This window comes from Bacillus rossius, chromosome 1, assembly GCF_032445375.1.
Source record: "Bacillus rossius redtenbacheri isolate Brsri chromosome 1, Brsri_v3, whole genome shotgun sequence".
NCBI lineage: Eukaryota > Metazoa > Arthropoda > Insecta > Phasmatodea > Bacillidae > Bacillus > Bacillus rossius.
In genome coordinates this window covers 159238349-159265848 of record NC_086330.1, presented here as the reverse complement: position 1 = coordinate 159265848, position 27500 = coordinate 159238349, and the positions used below count along the sequence as shown (strand labels likewise).

The 27500-nt window shown below is 38.1% G+C and overlaps 1 protein-coding gene across 8 annotated transcripts in view; it reads left to right on the top strand.

Annotated features, from left to right (window-relative positions):
• LOC134546351 (intraflagellar transport protein 81 homolog) overlaps positions 1-27500 on the top strand; it is a 98203-nt gene that overhangs the window by 30276 nt on the left and 40427 nt on the right. For all 8 annotated transcript variants that reach the window (XM_063389129.1, XM_063389131.1, XM_063389132.1 and 5 more), the window contains 3 exons: positions 8461-8667; positions 11781-11970; positions 14565-14680. In XM_063389129.1, coding sequence (XP_063245199.1) covers positions 8461-8667; positions 11781-11970; positions 14565-14680 — 513 coding nt within the window. The remainder of the gene's footprint in view (positions 1-8460; positions 8668-11780; positions 11971-14564; positions 14681-27500) is intronic.

Genomic DNA, 27500 nt, shown 5'->3' with positions numbered 1-27500 from the left:
TCCTTATTTTATTAATCATTGTTCTTTTTTTTTTTGATAGATTAAATTTTCCTTAGTAAAGACTGTTTTTCATTAATAAGTGATCTTATTTACATAACTCACAATTACACTTATTATATGATATTCCTTAACGTTATTTACGATAGGGCCGGCCCTGAATGTATAACAAAAATTAAAATATTTAAAAACAAGAATGAAATTAACATTGGTAACTTTAAAGATTGTACATATAGTCCTTCCAAAACATAATATAAATTTCTTCTCCTTGAACTGCCTTTTACTGTCCGCTGTCTTAACTGGGTTACACTAATCTTGGGTTCGTGAATAAAAAGATAGAATTATGCGGGTATCACCCGGGGCTGTAGGTAGACGGTGATCAAGGTAGTAGGCCTAATGATGTTGTATTCTGCGCAGGAACCGACTCCAGAGGTTCTGGCAGAGGATTTTGGTTGCCCCAAACTTGGAGCCCTGTCAAAACAGGGTGTTGGTCCTCGCGCTCAGGAGAGGGCGTCTCGTCTCCGCAAACTCGAACCACGATTCGCGGTAGCCACGGAAGTCATCATGATTAATTAAAAAAAATAATTTATATAAAAATACTAAGTTTCTCTACTTTCAACTAAACTACTGACTGGTTAATAATTTTAGCTAGGGACTCCATCCCTTTAGTCTGAGAAGACTACATAATATACGATGTTGATGATTCGCAGAAGATCGCAGATACAAACGGTACCAGTCAGTCAGGAGGCGCGCACCGAAGTCCGTTCAGAGCGGGATATCACCAGAATATCATAAGCGCGGGGTCTCTAGAGAATGGGAGGGGGGGTAGGCTCTGAGCCGAAAATTACCGAGTCCACCCGAAGGTGTCCGGCATAAAAAAAATTAGATCTTACTGGAGTGACTGCGCGTCTGAGGCGCTATCTTTTGGTGGCGAGAGGAAGTACTAATAAATCGACTTGTGACCGACGAGAGTGTCAAGCTAGGGGGTTAATGGAGTAACCAGTGGTGCCACCTAGCGGCCTGAGACATGAGGGGAGAGAGGTTGTCGTTACCTCCGCGCGAGCGCGGTAGTGTCGGCGCTGCAGACGCCTCACAAGTGGCATTAGTTACCACAGCCGTCGCTAGGTGTCGTTAAGGTGCAGAATCGTAACTGCGGCTGTCAAGCCTGAGATGGCCTTGACTTCGGTTAACGCACCCGAGCGGTCGTCGCTCCTAGCCACTTCTGAGAAGAGAGGGTGGGTGAGCAGGCGGGGGGTGGCTTCAAAAAACGCATGGTCTGTGGGACACAAGGCCCACGGGATCCTCCTGTCGTGTCTTGCTGCTAGTGAACCTTATACCGATTCGTGACAGAGTTAGCAGGGCTCAGCACTGCTTCACAAGCTGCTCTTAGCAAAAGGTGACCCGCGAAGAAATAACGTTACCGGCTCCGACGTGCCTGGAGGCGGGAGAAATATTAGCCAGAATGCTAGCCTAGCATGAGGCTGGGAAAGAAAATCAGCTCGCCTCTGAGAACAGAGGCTGAGGGCCTGGCCGTAAAGAAAATAAGATGAGAGAAAAAAAATAAAAAAAATAATATTTCCAAAATATTTCAGATTACAAAATTTTTAAATAAAACGTGCCTAAATCCCTAATATACGGCACAGGCGCTTTGAGCTTTTAGGGCAAATCAAAAACTGTGAACAAACTATTTCATGAACAGCATTTGAATCGCAGTAATTATGTGATGTGGCATAAAAAAAAACGACAAAGTGCGAGTCGAACTCGCGCACGAAGGGTTCCGTACCATTATCTATAAAAACGGCAAAAAAAATCAGGTCTGTTGTATGGGAGCCCCACTTAAATATTTATTTTATTCTGTTTTAGTATTTCTTGTTATAGCGGCAACATAAATACATCATTTGTGAAATTTTATTCTGTTTTCATGTTTGTTGTATGGGAGCCCCCTTAAATATTTGTTTTATTTTAATTTAATCATTTATTTTTAAAGTGAATATATAACTAAATATTCTGTGAATATTTCAAGGGTCTACCTGTTGCCATTTTCAATATCGAGCAAAAAGGAACAAAAAAATCACGTTGGTAAATATTTATTTTACTATGTTTTTGGTATTTGTTGTGTCTAACTATCACGGTTCATGAGATACAGCCTGTTGGCAGACGGACAGACAGACAGACGGACGGACAGCGGAGTCTTAGTAATAGGGTCCCGTTTTACCCTTAGGGTACGGAAGCCTTAAAATGTAACCCCACTCTTTACCTCTCAAACTTCGTCAGTATGAGATGATTTTAATAAGATCTGTTACCCTAATATTAGATTTTTACTGATTTTCTTAGCAACTTAACCGGTCTCTACGGTGAAGCTGACATTTTATACTCTCAAGAGGATCGGAAATAATTTAAAGAATAATATGGCAAATAAAGGACTCAAGACTGAAGTATATTCATTATTCTGTGCCTTTTAAAGCAGACGATGTATTATTACAAAAATCAAAAACAAGAAATTTTTTCTCACATAAACTTGACATTTTTGTTTCAAATGATTAATAGCATTAATATGTACGCATTTAGGACGTGTGAAAAATAAAGTGTATAATCTTATCATCCAGAGAAGACTTGTTTCGGTTGACCTCTAGCGCAAAATTCTTAAACCGCAGAATTCACGGGCCCCCCCTGGAAATCCTACAGATTTGCGCCCATGGAGAAGGCTGTTGGCTGTCTGTTATCAATCTCTATGCCAGGGGTTCCCAAAGTGTGCGCCGCGGCGCCCTGGTGCGCCGCAGAAAGTTAAGAAGGGCGCCGTGAAGCGATTGTCTTTACCATTTTCCGAAACCTCAACTTAAGTGTTCGCAGGTACAAAATAAACAATTTAATTTCTAGCACTCGCGTAGTGCTACGCTTATTTGCGCACTCGCCGATACTGATCTACTACACGCCCGAGACAACTGTGGTCCCGGTAAAAATGTGAGCTACCCAAGGTCAGACGGACCCCTCCCTCCACAACACTATCCCCTCCCTTCCCCTAGTCCGCCTCAAGGGTCGGAACGCATTTCGCGGGCGGGACGGCAAGTAGAGCTCACCCATCACATTGACTAGCCTAGGTAGCTATTGTATTTTATTTTTGTTTTTCTTAAGTCTCCCTTGAATGTTTTTGTGTAAGTTTTATATTCTTATAAATATAAATATACAGTTCAGATTCATAATGTAGATATTTTAATTTTTGTGCTTATCTACCTAACTAGTATCATTGTACCTATCTATTTCGACGAGCAAAATAGGTTAGGGCGCCGAGACAAAATAGTAAACATGTATGTGCGCCACGGACTGAAAAAGATTGGGAAACCCTGCTCTATGCAGTTTTTACTTTTATCTTTTAACAAACAAATGTATGTTTTTTTATGTTGAGGGACTATTTGAGGTGGAAAAACGTTTGGCTCTTATTCAGGAACACTTGATTGAGTTTGAATCCTGGTCCATTTATTTAAAATTTGGTTTTCCAGGGTTTCAAATAATCACTCTTGGCAAATTTTGGGATTGTTCCTAACTGTCATGGTCTATTTTTTCTGCAATTTCCTTGATTTTATTTTGTGGTTATGTGTGATAAGATGTATAACAAAACAAAAATTGATATTGGATGCTATTTAATTCTTTGAATTTATGTGAGTTTGCTTGCGTAATATTGTCAACAAATTCTAAGTTTTTCCTAAACCTTATGTGACTTTATACACAGAACATATGATTTTAAGCTGAATCAAAAAAAATTAGTGCTATCAAGTAGTTGCATAATTATTGTTATAATCTATAATGTGGGGGGAAAATTGGTTTCGTAAGGGATAGCCCAATTACGTTTTATTGATTACTATTTTTTACATTAATAATAAATAATTGTACTTAACGCCCAATCTCAAATCACTGGGACTTAAAAATGTTTATTCTCAAGTCTGTCAAGTTTCGCAGTTCACACTCCTCACTGGAGCTAGGCTCTACAGTCCACACACACAGTCTCAAGCCACTCAGTCGCCGAACTTTCACGATCCAGTCGAACTCCATGTCGCACTTCCCTTCGCTCGGAACTCTTGCCGCACTGTCGCGGAACTCGCCGCGGCACACTCTGTCGCGGGACTCACGCGTCACCCCTCACTGAACTCTTGCGGCACTCACCAATCCTCACAGACGCAGGACTCTGTCGCCAAACTTCTACAAAGGTTGACGTCGCTCCTTAAGTAGCCTGTGGCACCTTCTCAAACCGGTGAGAGCAGCTGTGACGAGTCGCGTCATCCCGGACCGACTCAATGCCCGAAGCATTGAAAATAGTGTCGCTTGCTCACGCGGCCACCAGTGGAATTCCCAAGGCCACTCAGCAGTGGTTAATGGTGCCGAGGCAGGATGATGTGCGGGGAGGGAGGTAGCGACGTCCCTTGTAATCCGGCCAGGCGCGCGTAGCATGCCTTACGTCAGAGGAGGCCACGTGACGGTGCAGGGCCGCCAGCCAGCTCTGAACCTGGCATCGAGGTCTGGTCTCTCGCATTCATAACAATATGTATGAGCAAACATTGAATTTAAATTGCATTAAAGCATCATTAATTTTTTTTACCACAGTGACATGTAAGTGTATCAGTTGAGCAGCTGCATGCTTATAATGTATTTTACATAAATGGAATCCAATCAATTCTCAAAGGAAACAAAAGAAACGTAGAGAAAAAATAATATAACTTTGTTACAGTGTTGTAAGATATCAGTAGTAACTACAGAAAATAAAAAAAGTAAATTTTATTTAGTTCATCCGTAAGTCATTTCAATTGTTTGCATTCTCCATCGCTTCTCACAAGGTAGACGGCTGAGGTTCGCTCAAGCGCAAATTTCGTACCTCTTTCAGAGGCTTATTTTGCCCCATTGGCTAATTTCTGTCAACTACTTTTTGTCTAATTCAATACCTACGACACTTCTCTGCATTGTTAATTGCTTCTGCTGTGATGATTTGGCTTGTTTTCTGTCTTTACTCCTACATAACCTGTTTTGGCTTAGGCATTTTGGGATTAATGGCTCCAAAACCAAAGTTAATAACTTTATAGTTATTCCTCTCAGCTAGCACCACATAGTGCTCACTCTTGAGCAAATTAAAGTTTAAATCACGCCTGTAGTTGTATAAATTTCGGAATTATAGCTGTCATGGACTTTAATTCGACGCTCCCCATCAACGCTCATTACTTCATCACTGCAAATGTTAACTGGGTGAGTCATATGTAACGACCATGAGCAAAGTCTGCTCTACTAAGATATAGGTATTTACTTTAACTCTATAGCTTTCATAGTTAACAAGATTTAAGCGGTGTCGAATCCTCAGCCGAAGTGATAACCAACCGTGTGCTTTTAAAAAAATTGTTTATGAATTTAAAGATTTTCTAACGATTTAAGGTTCTATTGATTTTTGGTTAAAATTAGGGATGGGATTTTCGAATCTTGGATTCGTCGAATATACCGAATCCTATGGATTCGAGGATTCGTAGGATCCGAGGTGGGATTCGAGGTGGGTTTTTAAGAGTTTTATATAGTAATTGAAAATTGTAGTGCTGGGCGAAGTTTGAAAATTTCGAACCGAACCGAACCAAATCCTTACGTTCGGTTCGAAACCTCTTAAAATATATTCGAAAAACCGAACGTTAGTTTAAAAAAAAATTACGTTTTTATAATTTTCTAACCCCCATTTGAGACCATTCACAAAACAGCACAACAAAATTCCATTACTTGCAATATTCCGACTTTTATCGCATAATCGTCGCCTCAACAGTTTCAAGCGCAGACAAAATAATAAAAAAAAATTATTAATCGTCGCATAACTCGCATAGCATTTTTTCATATAGGCGCGCTATATTTTTTGTTTACTTTAGAGAATTTTGTATGCATTTCTCGTACTACGTAATATAAACTATCGTATAAATGCCAAAGGTATTGTATATTATACCTTTAACTATAGTGCGTACCCCATACGTTAAACTAAAGCGCATGTACGAGAACTCTCGTATTTCGGCAAAACTAACGTGATCAAGTTAACACAAGACAAATGCGGTAGGAAATGATTACGTAAATTACGTATTTTAAATTACTGGGATGTATTTATTTTCTTTGGCCTTTTTGGTTATAACAGTCAGGTACCGAAAATATTAATTTAATCTTGTTTATTAAAAGTACTGGTCCAGTAAATTTTACAGTACGGTACTAAGTTGACTAGCGTAGTCGCGGCAGCCATCATTATTTCTCGTGTTTTCTTTTTTCCGACGAAAATTTTTATAACCACACTGACTTACGTTACGTTTACAATATTATTGTTCTTGAGGTGATTTGCGATGAGCAGGCTTACGTCGTTTAAGTTTTCCAAATGGAGTAAAGATAATGACGACCCAGATGACCCAGAACCAGCATTCTTCCAAGAAAACAGTAACTGCAGTCAGCGGGTTTTGTAATGGAGATTGGTAACTTAATTCACATTCGACTTTTTTTTAATGTCCTATTAAAAAGTTTTACTTTTTAAAAATGTTAGGTTATGTCTACCACAAAAATATGTTATGTGGCCTTATGCTGAATGTTCGTCATCTTTATAATCTTATTTTTTTTTTAATGAAGGTTAGTGTACACTGAAAAAAGGAAGATAGTCTTTTTGAAATTTACATGGAACTACTTCATGAATTAAAAGTATACATATATAAAGAAAAAAGCAAAATGATTTTCTCTAAACTGTTTTCTTTCCTTCATTATTTATTGCATAAACTTTACTTATAAAATGATTTGCAAAGTTTTAATAAAGCTAACCTATATAATGTTTTAATTTTACATATGGCTGGAGAACCTTTCTTTCTCACCATTCAGTTAAAGACCAAAATGTTGGTGGTCGGTTCATTTTAATTCAAAATAATTATTTCTGTATGAGGTTCGGTTCGGCTTGGTTCGAAATTTTTTTGCTATGGTTCGATTCAGTTTGGTTCGGTTCGAAACCAGAGAACTGAGGTTCGCCCAGATCTAGAAAATTGTATACCTAAACTGTATTATAAAGGTAACGGAAATAGCACAAACATAAGATAAACTACGCTGCATTTTGTCAATTAGCATAACTACTCGATCATTTCCAACCTTCAATAATATAACATTGCAGAAAAAATGTAACTTTTTTTAAATGGTGTCTGTTATACAAACGTATTTTATTGAAAACATAGGAAGGATTAATTTAACAGAGAATTAGACAGATGCAAACTTACGTGTATGGTTTTTGAGGTTATTTGTCTCTATTTTATATCAGGTGTAAACACTATGCACTTATTTTATTTTACAATTTTATAAATACACATGTGATTTTTTTTTAATACATAGTCCTATGTAATTTTTTAAAATAAAAGTGTGATATTTTTTAATAACATGTGGTGAAGTTAAGTGTGGGACTGGGATTCGAGATTCGATGACAAACACTGAGGATTCGAACAAGGATTCGGATTCGACCAAAATGTGGATTCGTCCCATCCCTAGTTAAAATAAAATATATTAGCTTGATCATAGAAATGGCCGCAAGCATGTACAATCTAGTTATCAAAGAGGATGATAATGTGCGAAGAAGGCCTAGATGGGTTATTTGTATTGCTTGTCGCATTAAATGTTTTCGTGACAATTTCCCAAGACTTCATTTTTTCATTGTTATTTACAGCATAAGTTTTTTTTATTTTCAAGTACACTTTTGTGTTCTTAAACTAAATCTACAAGCAATTCTTTTTGAAATGCGGTAAAATTAACTGCACGCTTTCGTTTATCAGTCATTTTATATTCAAAACGAAAACACAGCAATTAACTATTATTTACAGAGATAAGTCAATAGTCTATTTATTTCTCTCTGATTATTTCAAGTCGCTTCCACAAATCTGTAACAAAATAGCATCGCCACCGCCTTGTCATTATAAATCTTCAAAGTGAAAAAAAGTTAAACTACGAGTAACTACACGAAGTTAGTAAAACACCAGAAATGCGTGGTGAAATGTAAATGCTTAACCGAAGTTTTTAAACGTCAGATAACTTTAAGCTGCCGTTAGTTAAACAACCGTTAACGAAAGTTTGGTGAAATTGTCCTTAAGTGAGGTAACAGAAACACATTGAAAAAATACCCAGAACCAAAACTGAAGATTTGAAAAGTCGGTTTTGGCTCGGGTATTAATCGGGGAACCACACAGACCTTGTCCTAATGCAAGTGAGGACGTGGCTGAACAAAGGACCGAAGCCAACTTGCTTAAGTTATTTAGTCTATTAATTGTATATTCTGAATCCTGCATTTGTATTCTATCATCCCTAAAAAAAAAAAAATTGTTTTCCTCAGAATTGATGTACTGTGCTTTAACAAAACCAAGATGGCATCTTTCAGTTGCAACTTATCCTATAGTAATCTTGTATGATGTTAAGACAGATGGTGGAAGTGCGGTGTGTGACCGGCAGGAGAAGCAGGCGCGGCTGCAGGAGCTGGCCGGCGAGAGCGTGCTGAGCCAGGAGGAGTTCAAGCGCTATGTGAACAAGCTGCGGGGCCGCAGCTGCGTGTACAAGCGGCAGCGGGCCGAGCTGCTGGCCCTCAGGGCCGAGGCAGGGGTGCTGGCCCGCACCTTGGAGGTGCTGCAGGCACGCAGCCGGGCCGCCGTCCAGGGGCTGGTGAGATCTTCATTTTCTTTTATCTCAGTCTTATTTCAATCTTATTTCAATTTTAATAGCAAATTATTGATGAATATAAAATTTATTTGAATCTTATTTAAACATATAATAAAACTTTTTTTTAGTTTTAAGAAAAATTTATACAAAAAAAAGAGTAAAATGAAAAAGAAAGAAATATACGTATGGAACCTTAATAGAGTAGTGTAAAAGGCAAGAAAATATAGAACCTATTAGTGCATTTTCTTAACCCAGAAATATTTAAGTTTGTAACTTGTTGTGTTGATCAAACTGATTATGTACATAACTTAATAATAAAGTTTTTAAAAATAATTTTTGATAATCTCACAGATATTTGTTTCATATAAAAGGCATGCATGTACTATGTCGCAGAAAACAAATTAAATTTCTTAATAAATCTTTGCTTCATAAAAGTTACATTTTTTTTCACTAATTTTTTTAAATTAATCCCACTTGTAATGTATAATTTGTAAGTTTGATACATAACTAAGTTTGATGTAATGGGTATCAAAGTCACATGTGTGATAGTAATTATCACTAGTGCAACATTTTACTCTTATTAGATTACACTTAATGAATGTCTTTTATAAAATTTGTGACAGACCAACAAGTGCAAGAGAGGTATCGAGTTAAAATTCTCAGAAGTAACCCTTAGAGCAAAGTAATGCCATAAAAATGAAATTACCAACTTTCCATACAAGACTGCTTACTTTTTAAACCAGGAAAATTTCCTTAAAATATTAAACAAAAATTTATGCAGTTACTAGTCAAATGTATACAGTAGTGTCATTGACTGATTTATAGGAACAAATAAACCAAGACAATGTTGAAAATAAAGGCTTATAAGGATGCCCGATTGTGCGGCTTGCAAGCGGTACTCCACACAAATGTTGCAGAAGTTTCTTTTTCAAGAAGTAGTTATTACTGTACACATGTGTTTGTTATGTGTAATATTGTGAACATTGTTTTTAATCTTTGAAAATAATCAGGACTTGTATGGATGAAAGTCTTATACATATTACAAATAACATAATTTAATTGGATGTATTATTATTGTTTTGATTCAACTTACCAATATTATTAATCTTACATTATATGTATGTGAAAATGTCCACCATATTACATACAACTCTGCAAATCATATCATCCAATGTAGTTTTCATCAGCTTAATCGACCACTTTAATCTCTTAAACTAAATTATAATAATAATAATAATAATAATATAGATTACGCTACACTTACGTGTATGGTCTCCGAAATAATTAATGAGTTCGCTCACTTAAACAGTTCGTAGAGTCACACAAATTGTTGACCAGGCTGCTGACACGCTGGCACAATCTCTTTTCTTGTCACTCAGTGAGAAGACTTGCTTCTTCACTCTAAACTCCTCACACGCCCTAGACTGCAGACAAAATGCAGTGTTATGTGGGGTAAATATTTTATTTAGGGTAATTCATACTTAGTACATAAAACAATTTCAAAACATGATGTTATTGTTATAAATCCTTTTCAGTATTTACATTTTCCCACAATTAACAACATTTTCTTTGGGTACCATTTACGTGTCTTTGAGTGTAATGCAATACTTTCCCTCAAATTACATTGTGAAAATTATTTTCTTCCCATTGTTCACATCTCGTATACAAATTAAAAACTAGTTTTTATGTATGTAAAACTCATTTAAGATGTTCTCACAATACGATTTCCCATCAAATACAATCAAATGTTTTGGTCCTGCCATTTTCTCCATAAAGATGTATGTATGCTGTACATTATTATTTTCATGTTGAAGTTTTCCATAATCTTCTTTTCCCATAGAAAAATAATAATAATAATAGAATAACAGAATCCATTATTTGTTAGGATATTTCAGTTTACTTATTTAACTAACAGGTGTATTAAGTTATCCAATGTGTGAACTCTCTTCGATGCATTTCCAATTATCTGTTCCATTGCTGCTATTTAGCGCGTGTGAAAATGTAGCCAGCATTGGTTGACATCACGTTTGATTAAGTTGATGCCTTTATAGTGTGTGCGCACGTAGTCTAGTATCAATATCAGTAACTTGTCGATTGTGTTGAGCACGCACGCTATCTTTTGCTGAGTATACTATATTTGATAGCCCACACTCTTACCTGGTTAGCATGTACTACAATTACAGTTATAGGTATGCTTCGTTAGTTCCATCTTTCATTTGGGTCACTTTTTTGTTGTCAGTTTATTTTAAGTTGATACAAAATATGTAATATTTAACATTAGTTACTAGTCATATGGTGTCAATTAAAATTGAGATTTAATGCAAGGTTAGAATATTTGTTTGATGTTCCAATTCTCTTTTGGAAACATTTTAATTACCTTAATTTTTTGTACATATGTTTTTATTCAACCTTTTAATAAAAGTAAAAATTAATTTATTCAATAATAAATTTTAACTTTTTGTTGTTTTTTATGTGATGTATTTTGGATATGTCTTGAGTATTGATGGTAGATTATGGGATTTGGCTGTAATTATCTTTATTTGCCTAATGTACTAAAACAAAACAGAAATTCACTTGTCATTATGTATGTATCTCAGAACCAAACAAGTCTGACAGTTTGGCAACTTTACAGAGGACTAATAAAAAAACAGCTCTTTCAATGATAATATATCTTTCAACCTCGTATGCATGTGGCCAGCAAGAAAGATTTTATGATTTTTTTCTTCCAAATGGGTTGGAAGAGGGGGGTGGGGAGCTTTTTCAACATTCATAGTTCCACAACATTGTAGTAACAAGACTTGTGTTTAACTGGATCAATTAAAGCTTCAAACTTAGCCTATAACTCTCGCTAAATGCTTTAAAAAAATGTTGAGTGAATCTTGATAATCTGCAATAAAAAAAATTTTTAAGCAGCTTATTTGAGTCTGATGTATAGATATTTGGAATGAAACACCAGATACGTCCAGTTTTTATAACATGATGCCAGCTTGGCTGTGTTTTTGGTTAAATTACTGTATTTTTTAAAGTCAGAATGCAAATATTGAGCAGAGTTCATACAGGCGTGACCTACTATCACTTTGTTAAAAGTGAAAATATTCTCCTGTCAATGTTTGCAGTCGCTGATAGAGGAGCAGCATGGCGTGGCCGGCTACCACAGCACGGAGCAGAGGCTAGACGAGGTGTCTCAGGAGAAGGCCTCGGTGGACCAGGAGAAGGGCAAGACGCTGGAAGAGATGACAACCCTGGTGGTGCAAATAAACCAGCGCATTGCCTCCAAGAAGGCAGAGCTGGCTCCCCTTATCAAAGGCAAGGCCAATAGATCGCTAACGTGTACACCTCTCTACGTACATTGTGTTATCTGGCGCCAATCAAGCTGCTTGCATTCATATTTGTTCGGATAGATTCTGGCTGTTGACCAGGTCACATTAATGTGCTACTGGCGGTTTTAGTTGGCTCAGAGTTGTCCGTTTTATCGGTTTTCATTTCTTAACAGTGTTTCGTGCTTTGTAGCTGGTTATAGCTCACATTTCATAGTTGGTATTCTTGTTGAAACTGTATTGACCTTAGATAATCTGGTAAAACCATTGTTCTGGCATGGCCGTAATGCCCGTAATCCCCTTCACTGTAATATCATGTAGCCAAACCTTTAACAGTTTCTTTAAATGAGTACAAACTCTACTGTGGAGATACTGTGCCTTAATGTTTTTACTAGTGATGGGCCGAGACTCGAAAATTCGAGTCGAGTCGAGCGAGTAGCATCAGCTCGGCTCGGCTCGGCATTCGAGTTTATTTTACTCGACGGGGCGAAACTCGAAAGGAAATTGGATAAAACTCGATGATAAAATATAATAAAATTGAATTACAATTCTTAATATCTCCTTACGTGACTTCAGCCGACACTAAAAATACGTACGTAAGACCGAAACACGTACTTAAAAACAATGACGACAATCGGCCATATTATTTATATTTTAGTTTTACATATTGCCAACTTAACAGGTGTGACCACATAGCAAAGAAGACGAACACATTTTTAATAAACAAAACACAAATTAAATTTTATAATCTTAATATCGGCCCAAATATTACTTTTTTTTTAGTAAATCCGTGCTACAATCGGCGCAACGTTACAATAATAAATTAACGGTAGCGTTATATTTGTGTTACAGAGCGCATGTTTGCGACTGATACGCCACCAATCACGAAATGGCAGTTAAAAAAAACAACTGTGCTCCACTAATTTTAGGAAGTGTAGGGTGGCGAACATGAATTTTTTTTCCGTGTTTGTTTACACTATTACGTTCGGCGAGAGTGCATTTTGTATAATTGTTTGCTATCCAAATTAAGTGGCAAGTTAAAATTAATTATGAAGTATAAAGTATTTTATAAAGTGTAACTATTTAATACAAATACAAAAGCATGGATTGGTTGGAAGTGCCAGCTTGCGATTGGCCGGCAACGTAACGGCGTTAGTGTTGTAGCAATAATCTTTAAATGTATTATATTTGTTATGGGAACGTTTATTGTAATGTTGCGTTAATTGTAGCACGGCCTTACACTTCCCATAAGTGAAAGTTTTCAAAAATGTTCTAATGATTGTGTGAAACGTAACCTAACCTTCGCGCCAACAAGCCTAAATTATATTCATTTTTTTATTGACTCGTGAATGCTGCAGGCCGCAGCTAACTCGTTCGGTCCAAAATAAGGTAAATATGTAGTTGAGCGGTATTTGCGAAAAAAAATGTTAAAAACTTAAAATACTTTAATTATATGCTCTTTAAATTCCTCTTTTCATTAAAGCCGGCAGATATAAGAAATTCCAAATACTTTATGAGATATCGAATTTTTTAATTTTCATAGTTGGGCGATATTTGTTAAATAAAATTTAAAAATTCTGAAAATACTTTAATTATATGCTCTTTAAATTCCTCTTTTCATTAAAGCCGGCAGATATAAGAAATTCCAAATACTTTATGAGATATCGAATTTTTTAATTTTCATAGTTGGGCGATATTTGTTAAATAAAATTTAAAAATTCTGAAAATACTTTAATTATATGCTCTTAAAATTCCTCTTTTCATTAAAGCCGGCAGATATAAGAAATTCCAAATACTTTAGGAGATATCAAATTTTTTTAATTTTCATAGTTGGGCAATATTTGTTAAATAAAATTTAAAAATTCAAAAAATACTTTTTTCTATGCTCTATACCTCAATTATTGAATTGTATTATATCAGTTAAGAATTTATTCTAAATGAATTATTTGTATTAATACTTGTATTTTAAATATATTTGATTACGTGGGCCAGTCTAAGGACTCTTAGCAGTAAAGTGCAAATATTCAAGCTCTACTTAAGTGTCAAAGATTCAAATAAAAATTCATACTCAAATCGACTCGACTTGAATTTATGATCTACAAACTCGACTCGAATCGACTCGAACTAATTATTGTATAATTCGACTCGACTCGACTCGACTTAAAAATTTGCAGGTTCGTACATCTCTAGTTTTTACTAATGGATGGACAGATTTAGGATAACTGTTTGAGTTGTAATGTTACAAATGTTTACAGTATCACTTACACAAGTTTTATTCATTTTGTAACATCATTTTTGTGGTTTGGTTGTCATAACTTTGGGTCCATCCATTTATTTGTGGTGACACGAGATGCTTTTACTAAATGTGATAATTACTTTTTGGATTATAAAAGTAAAATCTTAGATGAAAACATGTTCCTAAATCATCCAGCCTTGTTATTTTGAGCCTCAAATGTACATGAGGCATAAGCTCATCTCTTGTATCGGCATTCCTAGAAAGAATTGTTTTAACTTTAAGATTTAATTTACTTAAATTAAATATTTCGTAACTTTATGTTATTCTGTTTATAAATTTTTGTGCAGAGTTACGAGCTCTGAGAGAAAAGCACCAGGAGTTGAATGAAGAGTATCAACAAAAGAAACATGCTTACGATACTACAGCAGCTGGTTTAGAATCTACCACTAGTAAACTAGAGCAGGTAATTTTATTTTTGTGGTTTTACGGGATGTCCACCCAACTGGGAAAATCACGAAACCTTGAATTAGCAGGAAATTGTTTGGATCCTGAGAAAATCATGAGAAACCAGTGATTGTTTAAAAGCCATTTGGAATTATTTGTTTGTCTAAGTTAAAAAGAGCTTAGTTGAAAAACTGCTCGTCATGCCTACAAACTTCTTAACTTATACAATTTTTCACACTTTTTACTGAAGTCTTTACTCAATTTCTTTTCTTTCTTCTCTCGTGTTTCTTTTTTACTTTTACATCTGAAGGTTTTTTCAACAGTAATAATAAACAGAAGCCACAACTGAAAACTGTTACATTGTGAAAAAAAAAAATAGAGGCTATTGCAGAATAAAACCAAAAAATCATGTTGAATGTGAAAGAAACTAGATTAGCAGATGGTGCCATAATAATTCCTTGCTTCATTAAGTGTCTTAAAAAAATTTTAAGGGCTACTATAAGAAAAGAACATACTGTGTTTTATCGCATAATCGTTGCACATTTTATACTAAAATCTAATTTGAAAAATTGGGTAGTGACATTTATGCGAAAAAATAATTTTTTTTGTTAGGTAAAGTTATTCATTTAAACCAAACCCATTCACGGAAAGTACGTTTATTTAAAAGTGGAGTATACAAGAGCACGCCAAACAATTTAAATTAGTAAGTCATGCAACAAAAACATTTCTTCAATTTTAAATAGAAAAACCAAAACTGTGATGCGAACGTGAGTCGGAACCCATTAACTATTGTCGTAGTACACACCACGAAAGAGTGCGGGCCAACAAATGTCGTTTACTCGGTTCTCAACACAGAGCGCGTGTTGCATGCAATCGGCAAGATATTGATATTCGACTACGTGTGCGCACTCTATACGGGGAGCAACTTACCAAACATGAATGATGCCAACTAGTGCTGGCTACATTTGTATAAGTGCTACACCGCGGCAACGCAGACGCACAGATTAAAGTTATAATGTTTAAAAACGTGTTTAAAAGAAAATTTACACATCAGACAACTTTGTATTTCTGTTATTTAAATAAGTAAGCAATAATTTTCGAATAAATATTAGATTTATACTTTAAAATACATCGTTTTATATAGAAAAGATACTTACACAAAACGCTCGGCATCTAATAGCTGACCAAAAACATCATGCAATGTTTACGCGAGAAGTTTTTTTATTAAAATTTTGACGCCCTAAAATATAGGTGCGATGATTATGTGATAAAAGCACGCCAAACAATTTGTCATGCAACTAAAACACTTTGTTCAACCATAAATAGAAAAACCAAAACTGTACCTCAAACGTGAATCGAAGCACATAACTATCATCGTAGTACACAAGAAAGCTTGGGCTATCAAATGTAGTTAACTCAGCACCAGACAGAGCTCGCGCATTGCATGCAATTGGTGAGCTATCTGTATTGATATTCGACTACATGCGCGCCCTCTTTACGGGAATCAACTTAACCAAACATGTATGATGCCAACTAGCGCTGGCTACATTTTTATGAGCGGTACACAGCAGTGACAAAGACAAAAAGATGATAGTTATAATGTTTGAAAACGGTTTTAAAATAAAATTTATTCATCAGACAACTTTGTATTTCTGTTAATTAAATAAGTAAGCGGTAACATTCAAATGAATATTAGATCTTAACTTTAAAATACATTGTTTTATACTGTAAAACTACCTACATAAAGTTCTAGGAATCTAAAAACATCATGCAACATTTATGCGAGAAATTTTTTTAATCAAATTTTGATGTCCTAAAATAATGGTGCAATGATTTTGCGCGTGCAACGATTATGCGATAAAATACGGTATATCTGTGTATTAAGATTTTACCATTACAATTAGTTTTTGGATACATTTCTTATACAGCTATTAATAAAGTGATTCTTAGTGAATAGAAAAAAAAATAGGATGGATGATTATGGAGGTACTTTTTAGACATCTGCGAATTGTGATTTTTCAGTTCAAATCGAATTCGAATCGAATTTCAAAAAAATTCACGAGTTTCGAATTTTATTCGAAACAAATTTGGGAATATTTATTAAAATAACATAGATCATAAAAAATTTTTAACATACCACCTTTGAAATTCACAGTTTAAATCAAGTAACTAAAATTAAAGTGAGACTATTTTGAAGAAGCACAAACAGATTCTCAAAAATTAAAAATAATATGTTTATAAATCACTTTGCAAATCATTTCAAATTGTCATGGAGAAAGGTGAGTTCATCGACATGGTGCGGCAACAACAATTCTCTGCGGCTGGTAACTATGTTGCCTGCTGTAGAGAAAACTCTCTCACTTGCCACCTTATTTAGCATGTTTGACTTTCAAGGATAAAAATATTAATAAAAATATCACAGCATAAGGAAGTGGTACAAAAGAAAAAAAATTGGTTGTCTGTAAAGTCGGTTTATGGACGATAGTTTAACGTGACAACGTCATAACAAAACATTGATGAAATGATTGCATACTTTTATGAATAAAATTGAATCATTTTTATTGAATTATCACTTGTTTGTATGGATACAAAGAAGAAGAAGTGAAATTTAATCTACAATTTAATTGATGAATATACTTTTATTTGCACTCATTAATTCAAATATGTTTATTACTTTAACGAACAGATTATTTTAACTATAACTTTTATACATGTTTGCTATTTAACTTCTTCCAATCTGTATTATTCTGTTAACGATAGGACGATGATAGGAAAAGTAGGAAACAAATGGGAGTGTTTCAAGTTTAATGTGCCTCGAAAAAGTCAAATCGATGGTTGTTCCAATCGAGTGGAAGAGAGATAGATGCGGTGCAAGCGTACAATGAGCGTAACGGGACAATGTGCGTTATGGGACACTTTTTCGTGTGTGCAGCCGGCGTTCATCGATTTATTAGAAGTGACGTCAAAAATAAAAACAAATTTACCGTTTTTATCGCGTAGGCATCGCACATTTTATTCTAAAATCAAGTTTATAATTAGGGATGAGATCGTGGGTTCACTCTTAGCTGAGTTTTGAAATAAACACCGTCATATCACTGCGCCGCTGAATTCATCTTGCGCGCCAAGCACTATTTGCAACACATAAACTTCAGTACAGTCGGTGCTAATAAAATAATGGAGAAGTAATATAACAGGAAGCACCGTAGCACTTTGTTCAGCGTAGGTGGTTCATTTGCGAAGAAAAAACTATGCACTTTACGCCTAATAGCCGTCTTCACAAAATCATCACAAGTTTTGATAACAGGATACTCAAGTATCCTTTTCTTCCCGGGAGTTGTTAATGTCCCAGTGTCCTGTAATTCTTTCCTTGCACGAAGCACACTGCTCTTCGAAACACTCGTAAATTCCGCAGTTAAACTCGCGATATCGTTCACACGACAATCCGGATATTTGTCTGAAAATGTTTTGAAAACATTCAACACATTAGTTTTCTGTGCACTTTTCAAAGAATTTCCCGTTCTGTGCTTTACAAAACTCGGTCCGGCGTCAGCCATAACAAACCATGCGCGCCCGAATCCGAAATACAACTGTTGCGCCGGGTATCAACTGTACACTTTACACACGGCGTCTGCTAACATAATTGTAAGTAAATACTTGCTGACACATTAAACTGTATTGGATATTAATGGTGAAACGCTATAATGCTATATAACAACAATTGTTATAAAAGTGGCAGTGTAAAAATACTTACAAATGGTACGTAACCAAGGGACTATTTATTGCGCACGAATAATGTACGCGGCGGACGGCAGCCAATGAAAATGTTAGTTTACAAGAGGCTTTATTTATTCCAAAACTCAGGTAAGAGTGTCGGAGAATACTATTATGCAAAAAAAATGTAAAGTAATCTATAAAAACAAAACCTATTCAAAGAAAGTATGTTTATTTAAAAAGTAGACTTTCCGAAAGCACGCCAAATAATTTAAATTAATGAGTGATGCAATAAAACCATTTTATTCAACGTAAAAGAAAAGAAACACGTAACAAGAACGTGATTTGTAACTATACGCATAACGATCGTGCAGGTTAACTCGGTTACTGACAGAGCGCGCGCGTGCATGCAGTCTGCAAGCTATCAATATCAATTTTCGACTACGTGCGCGCGCTCTATACAGGAATACAGGAATCAACACAACCAAACTGGCGCTGTTTACGTTTTTATAAGCGGTATTAAGCGACTCCCGAGACGTTAAAGATGAATTTTTTAACTTTTAAAAAGTCTTTAAAACACGATTTACACATCAGATTACTTTGTAATAGGATTAATTAAGTTAGTAAGCAGTTTTATCAGAACAAACGGCGTAAACTGCGTAAATAAATAGGCACGTTGTAAACAACGGGAATTCATTGCATTACATCAAATGAGGTTAAAACGGGACAGAAATAAAATGGTTCAAATAACGTGAAAACTAAAATAACTGTAATGTAAATAAGGGGTTTCGATGTATAATTTTTTGTAAGTGGAAGATGTAATCGTCCATTTCCATTTATTTTAAAATTGGGGGAGGGGGATGTCAAGTTGAATTATTGTAAAATGAATTTGATTCAAATTTACGAATCGAATATCAAAAAATTCAAACTCGAATTCGGAAATTTCGAATATTCGCAGAACCCTAGTACTTATACAACTCAAAATTCATAATGTGCAGATTACATTGATTGAAAACTTTTTGGGTGTTGGGCCTTGCAACGGCCCTGGTGTGGGCGCAGCTGGTGCAAACATTTGGGTGGTGGGTGGCACTATCGGGTACAGTGTGACGGTGTCGTCCACGATCTAGCTGGCAGGGCTCCCCTCGGGTAGCCAGGCCTCACAGACTTCCAGCCACTTCAGTCCCTTTCTATTGTGGTAGGGTAGCAAGAGGGGGCCGAAGCCTGGCCGGCCAACCGTGGTAGTGCAGGGTGCTATGGTGGTGTTCCCAACCCACCACCCATGATCAGTGTGACAGTTTTCCAAACAGGCCAATTTTGAGAGTATTCACAGTGCCGTCTAAGTGTTTGCAGCACAGCTGCTATGGGCGGTGGATCCGCAGTGGGCTGTTTCCCTGCAGGTCAATTTTGTGTGGTACTCCGGTCACTATATTGCTCCCTGAGAGGGGAAACAAGGGATTGAGTCAGAGTGAACACAAAAAACTGTTGTGTGAGTTGCACATATTGTTAACAGCAAGTAAATATTGAACAATTTTAAACATGTTAAACTCGAGCACTCATATTGTCTTGTAAACATGACCATTCTTTCTTGAATTATTCAAGGTCGCCTACAGTATAGGGCTGTCAGCAAACAAATTTCAAAGGTTAACAAGTCATAATCCAACCTTAACATAGCACAAACAAGGTGATTGAAAAAATGTTATTTTTTACGTGAATTAAAAAGGGATAATTAATGTTTAAATAATTAATATTTGCAAAATTCACAATACATAAGTATCAACACTGAACTCGCTTGAATATTAAAGAGCACGGAAAAGTGATTAATGCAATAAGATGATTTTATCGGCGAAAATCAAATACCCTGTTTTTTGCATAAAAATTTCATGCACAATCGTTGTACCAATATTTTAGGACGTAAAAATTTGTATTAAAAAAAACCTCTCGCGTAAACGTTGCATGATGTTTTTGGTTTTGCTATTAGAGTCTGAGCGCTTTATGTAGGAATTTTTTCCCTATAAAATGATGTATTTTAAAGTAGAAATCTAATATTTATTTCGATATTACCACTTATTTAATTAACGGAAATACGAAGTTATCTAATATGTAAATTTTCTTTTAAAGACCTTTATCTGTTTGTCTGCATCGCCGCAGTGTACCCCTTATAAAAATGTAACCAGCGCTATTTGGCATCACTCATGTTTTCTTAAGTTGCTTGGCGTATAGAGCACGCACACGTAGTCTAATATTGATTTTGATATCTCGCTAATTGCATGCAACACGCGCTCTCTGTCGAGTGCCGAGTTAACTACATTTGATAGTCCATACTCTTTCTTGGTAACTGTGCACTACGACGATAGTTACGCATTTCACGTCACAGATTCAAGTGGCCCCTTTTTGGCATCCCAGATTTTGTTTTTCTATTTAAAGTTGAAGAAAGGTTTTTGTTGCATGACTTATTAATTTAAAATGTGTTACGTGCTTTAAAATACTATACTGTTTAAATAAACTGACATTCTTTCCATGAATGGGTTTGGTTTTTATGAATAACTTTACCTAAAAAAAAATTTTTTCCACGTAATAGTAGCACCCATACTTTTCAAACTTGATTTTAGTATAAACTGTGTGACAATTATGTGATAAAACATGGTGACAACAGCTGTCGTGTCTCCCCTGGTCCCTAGGCCCGCTGTTGCCTATAGCTGTCTGGTCCTGGCATGAGTGTAATAAAGTGTTTTGAGTGGTGCTTCGAGCGGTGAGCGTGCTCGAGCGTGGCAGCTGGTGTGACGAATGACAGTGTAATTAGACCTGGACCGCGTACTGTCTCTCACACATCTCGTGCGTCCCCCTCCCCTGCTTACCACTCGCCGTGCGCCGGTGCGTGGAAGTCAGTTGTAGCTCGCCTCTCATCCGCGACGGATGCGTCTGAGCGCTGCTCCGCGCTTCGCCGCTAACGACTCGTGAGTGGTTCGCCGTTTAACAGCCAATGCCTTAACGACATAGACCGAACTAAATGGCGTCTCGAGCGGCCGACAGCTCGAGGGGTTGCTGTTGTCCTGGCCCCCTGTTGTAAGCCACAAGGTGAGAACCCGTTCACTCTCTGAGTTTTAGGCTGGTCGGCACTCTCTTCACGATAGGCAATCACTCCCAACATGGGTCAGAAGCCCGATGTCGTCATATGGCGCCCAACTTGTGGACTTCGAAAACGCGAAATTTGCAGTGGTGAAATGTGCCATTTCAGCTGCAACAGCGACTCACGTAGGGACAGGTGCGGAGCGGAGATGGGAAGTCGGCGAGCGCAACGGATACGCGGCGTCGCACAAAGATTAAGTTTGCGATATATTTGTGCTGTGAATTGCCTGTCACATGGTTGCTCATCATACATGTCATTGCACTAAGCTTGTGCAGGGAAGGTCAGCCGTAGTCTGTCTCCAGGTCTACAATTTCTGCTGCTCCGATGTATATCTTTCTCAGTAATTTATTCTGTTCGAGTCCGGCGATATTATTGGTGCCATGTGGGTTCTACAGTAGCAAATCAACAAGATGGTTTTTCCTTGGTGGTTTTACATTTTCTCCCTCGTCCCACTCAAGGCTGTGGTAATACCGTATTTACTCGCATAATGTCCGCAGTAATTTGGCTAAATTTTTGACAAAAAAAATGGGGTACGGACATTATGAGGTGAAGTCAGAAAAAAAATTTATTTCCTCAAAATTTTACGTTTTGTGTAGAGTAAAAAAATTGTTCTCTCATAATTAGTTTACTAGCAGAGCGCTGGTGACTGGCGACCCTCCGCAGCGGATGTGAGAAATGTGACAGGTGTCGAGATAATTGGGTGCCGGCGATTAGTGGAAGACGCCACTCATTTTTTTTTTCTTCTCTCACTCGCGTGTGCGCTCATACGTTCAGAAGCCACAGCCAGCCTACACAAAATAAACGTGAAAAGATATTTTTTTAATCTTTCATTGAGATAGCCACTGACGGCACGGGGCAGATGTCTAATGTCACAAGAGTCTAGCAGGCTGCACCGCTACTTCCTGCAACTGGCTGCAAATGCCGCACCGCTCACGCTCGTTCCGGGGAAAGGCGATCCCGCAACGGGAAGCCTTCTTTTCACTGACGAGAGAGCATAACGTCTGATCGTGCATCTTCGGGTTTTTTTTTGTTCATTGTAAATAAATATGTAGGTGTTGTTAAAAGGAAAGACCATAAACTAGGGAACGGTATTTATTTGTAATTGTTTTTAAGGAAAATAAAATACCTAATTGAAGAAACGTACTTCGTGGATTTGTATATTTTTCATACCGTATAAAATCTAGGAAGTCTTTGTCTTCCACAAATATTCTCGGGACGCTGCATATTCCCTTGCAATTTAACGCAACTTGTAATTTTCAGGTAAGGACATGATAACTAATGGTCAATTAGGTTAGGTTAGCTACATTGTAAATACTTTAAAACATTGTGGATGGTTGATTTGGTTAGGATAGCTACATTAAAGATACTGTGAATTCATGTAAACGGTTTCCTAGCGCTGGATAGCTACATATTAAAAAGTTATTTGCTAAGCAACCATAAAATGATTTTACAGTATTTTTAATGTAGCTATACTTACCTAATATAACCAACCATCCACTAAACAGTCAGTGTGGCTTTTTTAAACTGGAGAGAAAATACACGTGCGTAAAAATAAAAAAAACATCCAGGGTGTAGGCGCTCCCGATCGGCCAACTTCGGAAAGGCTCGGCATTTGCAGCCAGTTGCAGGAAGTAGCGGTGCTGCCGCTAGACTCTTGTTCTAATGTCTGCATTAGCCGGCGCCGGCGAGCCTCCCTCCCTGTCCCTTGCCCACTGTGTGTATAAAAACACCGTGCGTATGTACCCCCACCACTTCTCCGCTACCTCCCCTACTTTGTGACGTAGTGTGAGTTGACGTGTACTGGCTTGTGCTATATATAGCCCATCCCCTTGCAACTCGCGTGACGTCGCTGCACAGTGGAGTGCGAGTTTCTGAGTCCGGACGGTTTCACCACACTACAAACCCTCTCAGCGACCGCTCCGGAGAAATGAACAACTCAAGGTCAAAGCATTGTTGACAGCGTCGGTAAATTTCCATCCCGTTACTGTGCCTTTCAGGGGTGGCCAAGGTTGCTTTGTCTGGTGCGGACTTTATGCGGATTTTAAAAAATTCCATTTCAAGTATTTAAAAAGAAATGTGCGAACATTATGCGATGGCGGACATAATGCGATGGCGGACATTATGCGATGGCAGACATTATGCGATTAAATACGGTATTTGCAAAGTCATTCGTTGGTCCTCTTCCTTTTTTTGTCCAGTAGTTTCCAAGGATAGGGAGGCCGGAAGGTGCGGGTTCGAGTCCTGCTGTCTTCCTATTAGGTGACTGCAATTTTCTTGAACACAAACCTGTTTTGGCTCTGGAAACCTTACAGGTGGCAGTACATCTTGATATTACCAATGCTCGGTCGTAACTTAATTAAACTCACAAACCACAAATATTTATAAGAGAATTTTAACAAGCTTTTCTCGACAATAATACGATGCAAGTTGATCATGAAGTACCTGACAGAAAGCATTAGTATTTGTTGGAATATTTCCGCTTATCAATATATTGTAACGTTGGACATACCCGGTGGGGTTGATGATTAATCAAAAAAAATAACAAATCTATTACTTTGGGGGGCACGCTTGGCAACAAAAGGTTGTTTGTAATCAAAACTGTTCACAACCCGGGATCTTAAGATAATAGGCTCCGCCCCCTGTACAGGAGGTCTGGAGAGAGAAGAAATTACTTAAAATTAATTAAAAGTTAGTTCTAAAGAAAGTACGTTTATTACACGAGACCTTAACCTCATACATAATGTTGCTAGTCGATGAGAGACAATTATGAAGTATTAACTTTTACATTTAAACTTAATAAATAAAATCTAGGGCAATCTGAAAATCCATCTTATTAGTTGCTTTACAATTAAGTACTTTAACTTGAAAGAACCAAACGGGGATCATGATTTACAAACACTTTGATCAACGAGCAGCTAGAGAGTATCAAAATCTTCTACGACATAAAACTCATTTAAGTTCTTAAAGTTAACTTAAACATTATTTTAAATTATCTAAGGTCAAAACGTAAAACTATACGTCCAGCATGAGGTCAGCAATATCCGCTCAGGTCCGGCCTCTTCAAAAATAACTGAAACATTAATTCCGCAATCCCAACCAACTTTACATGAACAAATTGCTGTTCCGGGGCATAGCCTCCGCCTCAAAGAGCCTAACATCCTTAAACCCTAACCGACTCGTCCCCACTGGCGAGAGGCATAGCCTCCCCCAGAGTGAGCCCCGAGCTACCTCCAGCGGCCGCTTAAAAACCTTCTCTCGGCCCCGCTGACGTTTCCAGAAAATCTCGGCCCGCCGCCCCCAAATTTGGGAATTAGGGCCCGAGCCCGCTGAACAAGCACTGCGTTGCGACCTAGTTACGCCAGCAAACCGTCTCTTCGCGAAGGCCGGTGGCCCGCGTGACTCATGAGGAATGTGCAGCGACGGCAAACGGCACGCCGCCGGCCGGTCGCTTACGAAACGAGGCCGCTTCTCGTACGGGCCATGAAAGACATAAATCTGAATTCGGCCATACCGAGAAATTCTGGAACGCGCCAATACTGATCCTACAGTCAATGATGTTTGAATTTAGTCCATCATCTTGTTTGGAAACATCAAACACCATTATGGAGCCTTGTTCTTGGAACTGTCTGGACTCAGTATTAGCGACTACCCTGCGACTATAGTACGCTTGTTGAAACTTTGTATACATTGGATAGGCAAGAGAAAATCTTCCATTTTAAAGTCTATATTCATGTTTAGGAACGGGAAGCTTTTACTGTTTAAAAATAGTTTTACCTTTTATTTTGGTGGTTATTGAACATGGAGCAACTCACTCCTGCATTGAGCTGTCTTCCAGTATGAAGCCCGATGATGATGTGTCTTGTTTTTTCCATAGCGAAGCTGGACTTTACTATCCATATAATATGCTGACTTGGAGGTAAGCCAGGATATTTTTCCATGCTTCAGGATTCTCTGCATAAGACATTTAATTCAGCGTAAATGAATGGTGATTTTTCATAGCAGATGTTATGCCCACATATCTCATCTGTTCTACCTGGACACCATTGAGTACATATATAATGCGTTTGATTTGGTGAAGAATACCATTGCAGGATATTTTCATCGTATTCAGGGGACCTCCACTTGCCTTTATCAGGAAGTCTCTTATACGTAGAAACAACTGTGAAGGTAAAGTACGGATACTGAGGTGCTGTACAGCGATGCGTACTTCATAAGGTAGCGCGTTGACGACAGCTGTCATGGCTATCCTGGTCCCTAGGCCCGCTGTTGCCCATAGCCGTCTGGTCCGGGCATGAGTGTAAAAAAGTGTTTGAGTGTTGCTTCGAGTGGTGAGCGCACCCGAGCGCGGCGGCTGGTGTGATAGATGACAGTGTTATCTGACCCAGACCGCGTACTGACTCCCACGCATCTCATTCGTCCCACTCCCCTGCTTCCCGCTCGCCGTGCGCCGGTGTGTGGGAGGCAGTCGTAGCTCGCCTGTCATCCGCGACGGACGCGTCTGAGCGCTGCTCCGCGCTTCGCCGCTAGTGACTCGTGAGTGGTTCGCCGTTTAGCAGCCAGTGCCTTAACGGCACAGACCGAACTAAATGGCGTCTGGGGCGGCCGACAGCTCAAGGGGTCGTTGTTGTCCTAGCCCCTTGTTTTAAGCCACAAGGTGAGAACTCATTCACTCCCTGAGTTTTAGGCTAGCCAGTGCTCTCGTCACGACAGGGAATCACTCGCAACAGGGGTCAGAGAGCCAGGTGTCGTCAATGGAATTGTTGTAACTTGCTCATAAACAGATATTTAAACCAAAAAATTATTTACAATATTAAGATTACATCAAATATGTATTTATAATGTATGTAATACGCCTCGTGGGGAACCTGGTTTTAAATGCTAACATCAACACCCAACCAATTCCAAATAAATCCCTCGGTGTCTGTGGGTCAAAGTCAGCTGAAAACTCGCCTTAGAGTTTCCGCAGGCCATTCTGTCGAGGGCTCGCTCCGCTAGTCATCTCTTTGTAACAGCATGCCTGCCGACTAGCGCTCTCTTGCCCCAACAGCTCTCAAGCTGGACTTTGTTGGCACGATCCAAGACAGGAACACCAAGTTTTCGCGATGACAGCGACTCCGCCATGCGAAGGACAGCTAACAGCCCACTTCATCAACTGCCAACATGTCCGCTCCTGTCACACTCTTTCCAGTTCATTTGAACAAATGTTCTGTCATAGACCAGCATATTTGTACACAAATACCAACGAAACACAATAGCTGCTTGAAAGTGTGAAGTCAATTATAAGGGGAAAAAAATTTCACAGTCGGTTGTAGATATACACTGCCATAGCAAGCCTACCTCAAACCAATCACCACTGATTGTTTCTCATCACGCATTCACGCACATAAGCCCCCAGTATTTGCCTCAAACTTTCTGCTCGCTACTTTCTACTTGCCCAGTGAGTAAAATTTGAAATGTCGACGGTGAGCATTTTACGACCTCGGGTGCTACTGTCCACCTGTCACAGAGCTCAAAACTGCAGAGCGACTTTTCACAAAAAACTCGCCCAACGAGTCCCTAACTCGCAGCGCATGTTGACACTTCAAGTCTCTGAAGATTACCATCTTGAATCTGACGCTGTTCACAGCACAATGCTCCTGGACCCCTCATAGATGACTGGACTAAGTCCGATTATAGAGTTAGTTAAAGTTCCTCTCACCAGTCACAGAGACTAAGTCCAATTCTGATGATCGGTGCGCTGTCAGGCATAGTGATGTTCTTTGGGTCTGGCAGAGTGGCGGCAGGACGATATTCTTGGAGGTGTGTTTCTTGTACTCGTCAACTCCCTCTCTCTGCTTGCTGTGCCCAGGTTGGGTCTACACACACACACACACACACACACACACACACACACACCACACACACACACACACACACACACACACACACCACACACACACACACACACACCACACACACACACACACACACACACACACACACACACACACACACACACACA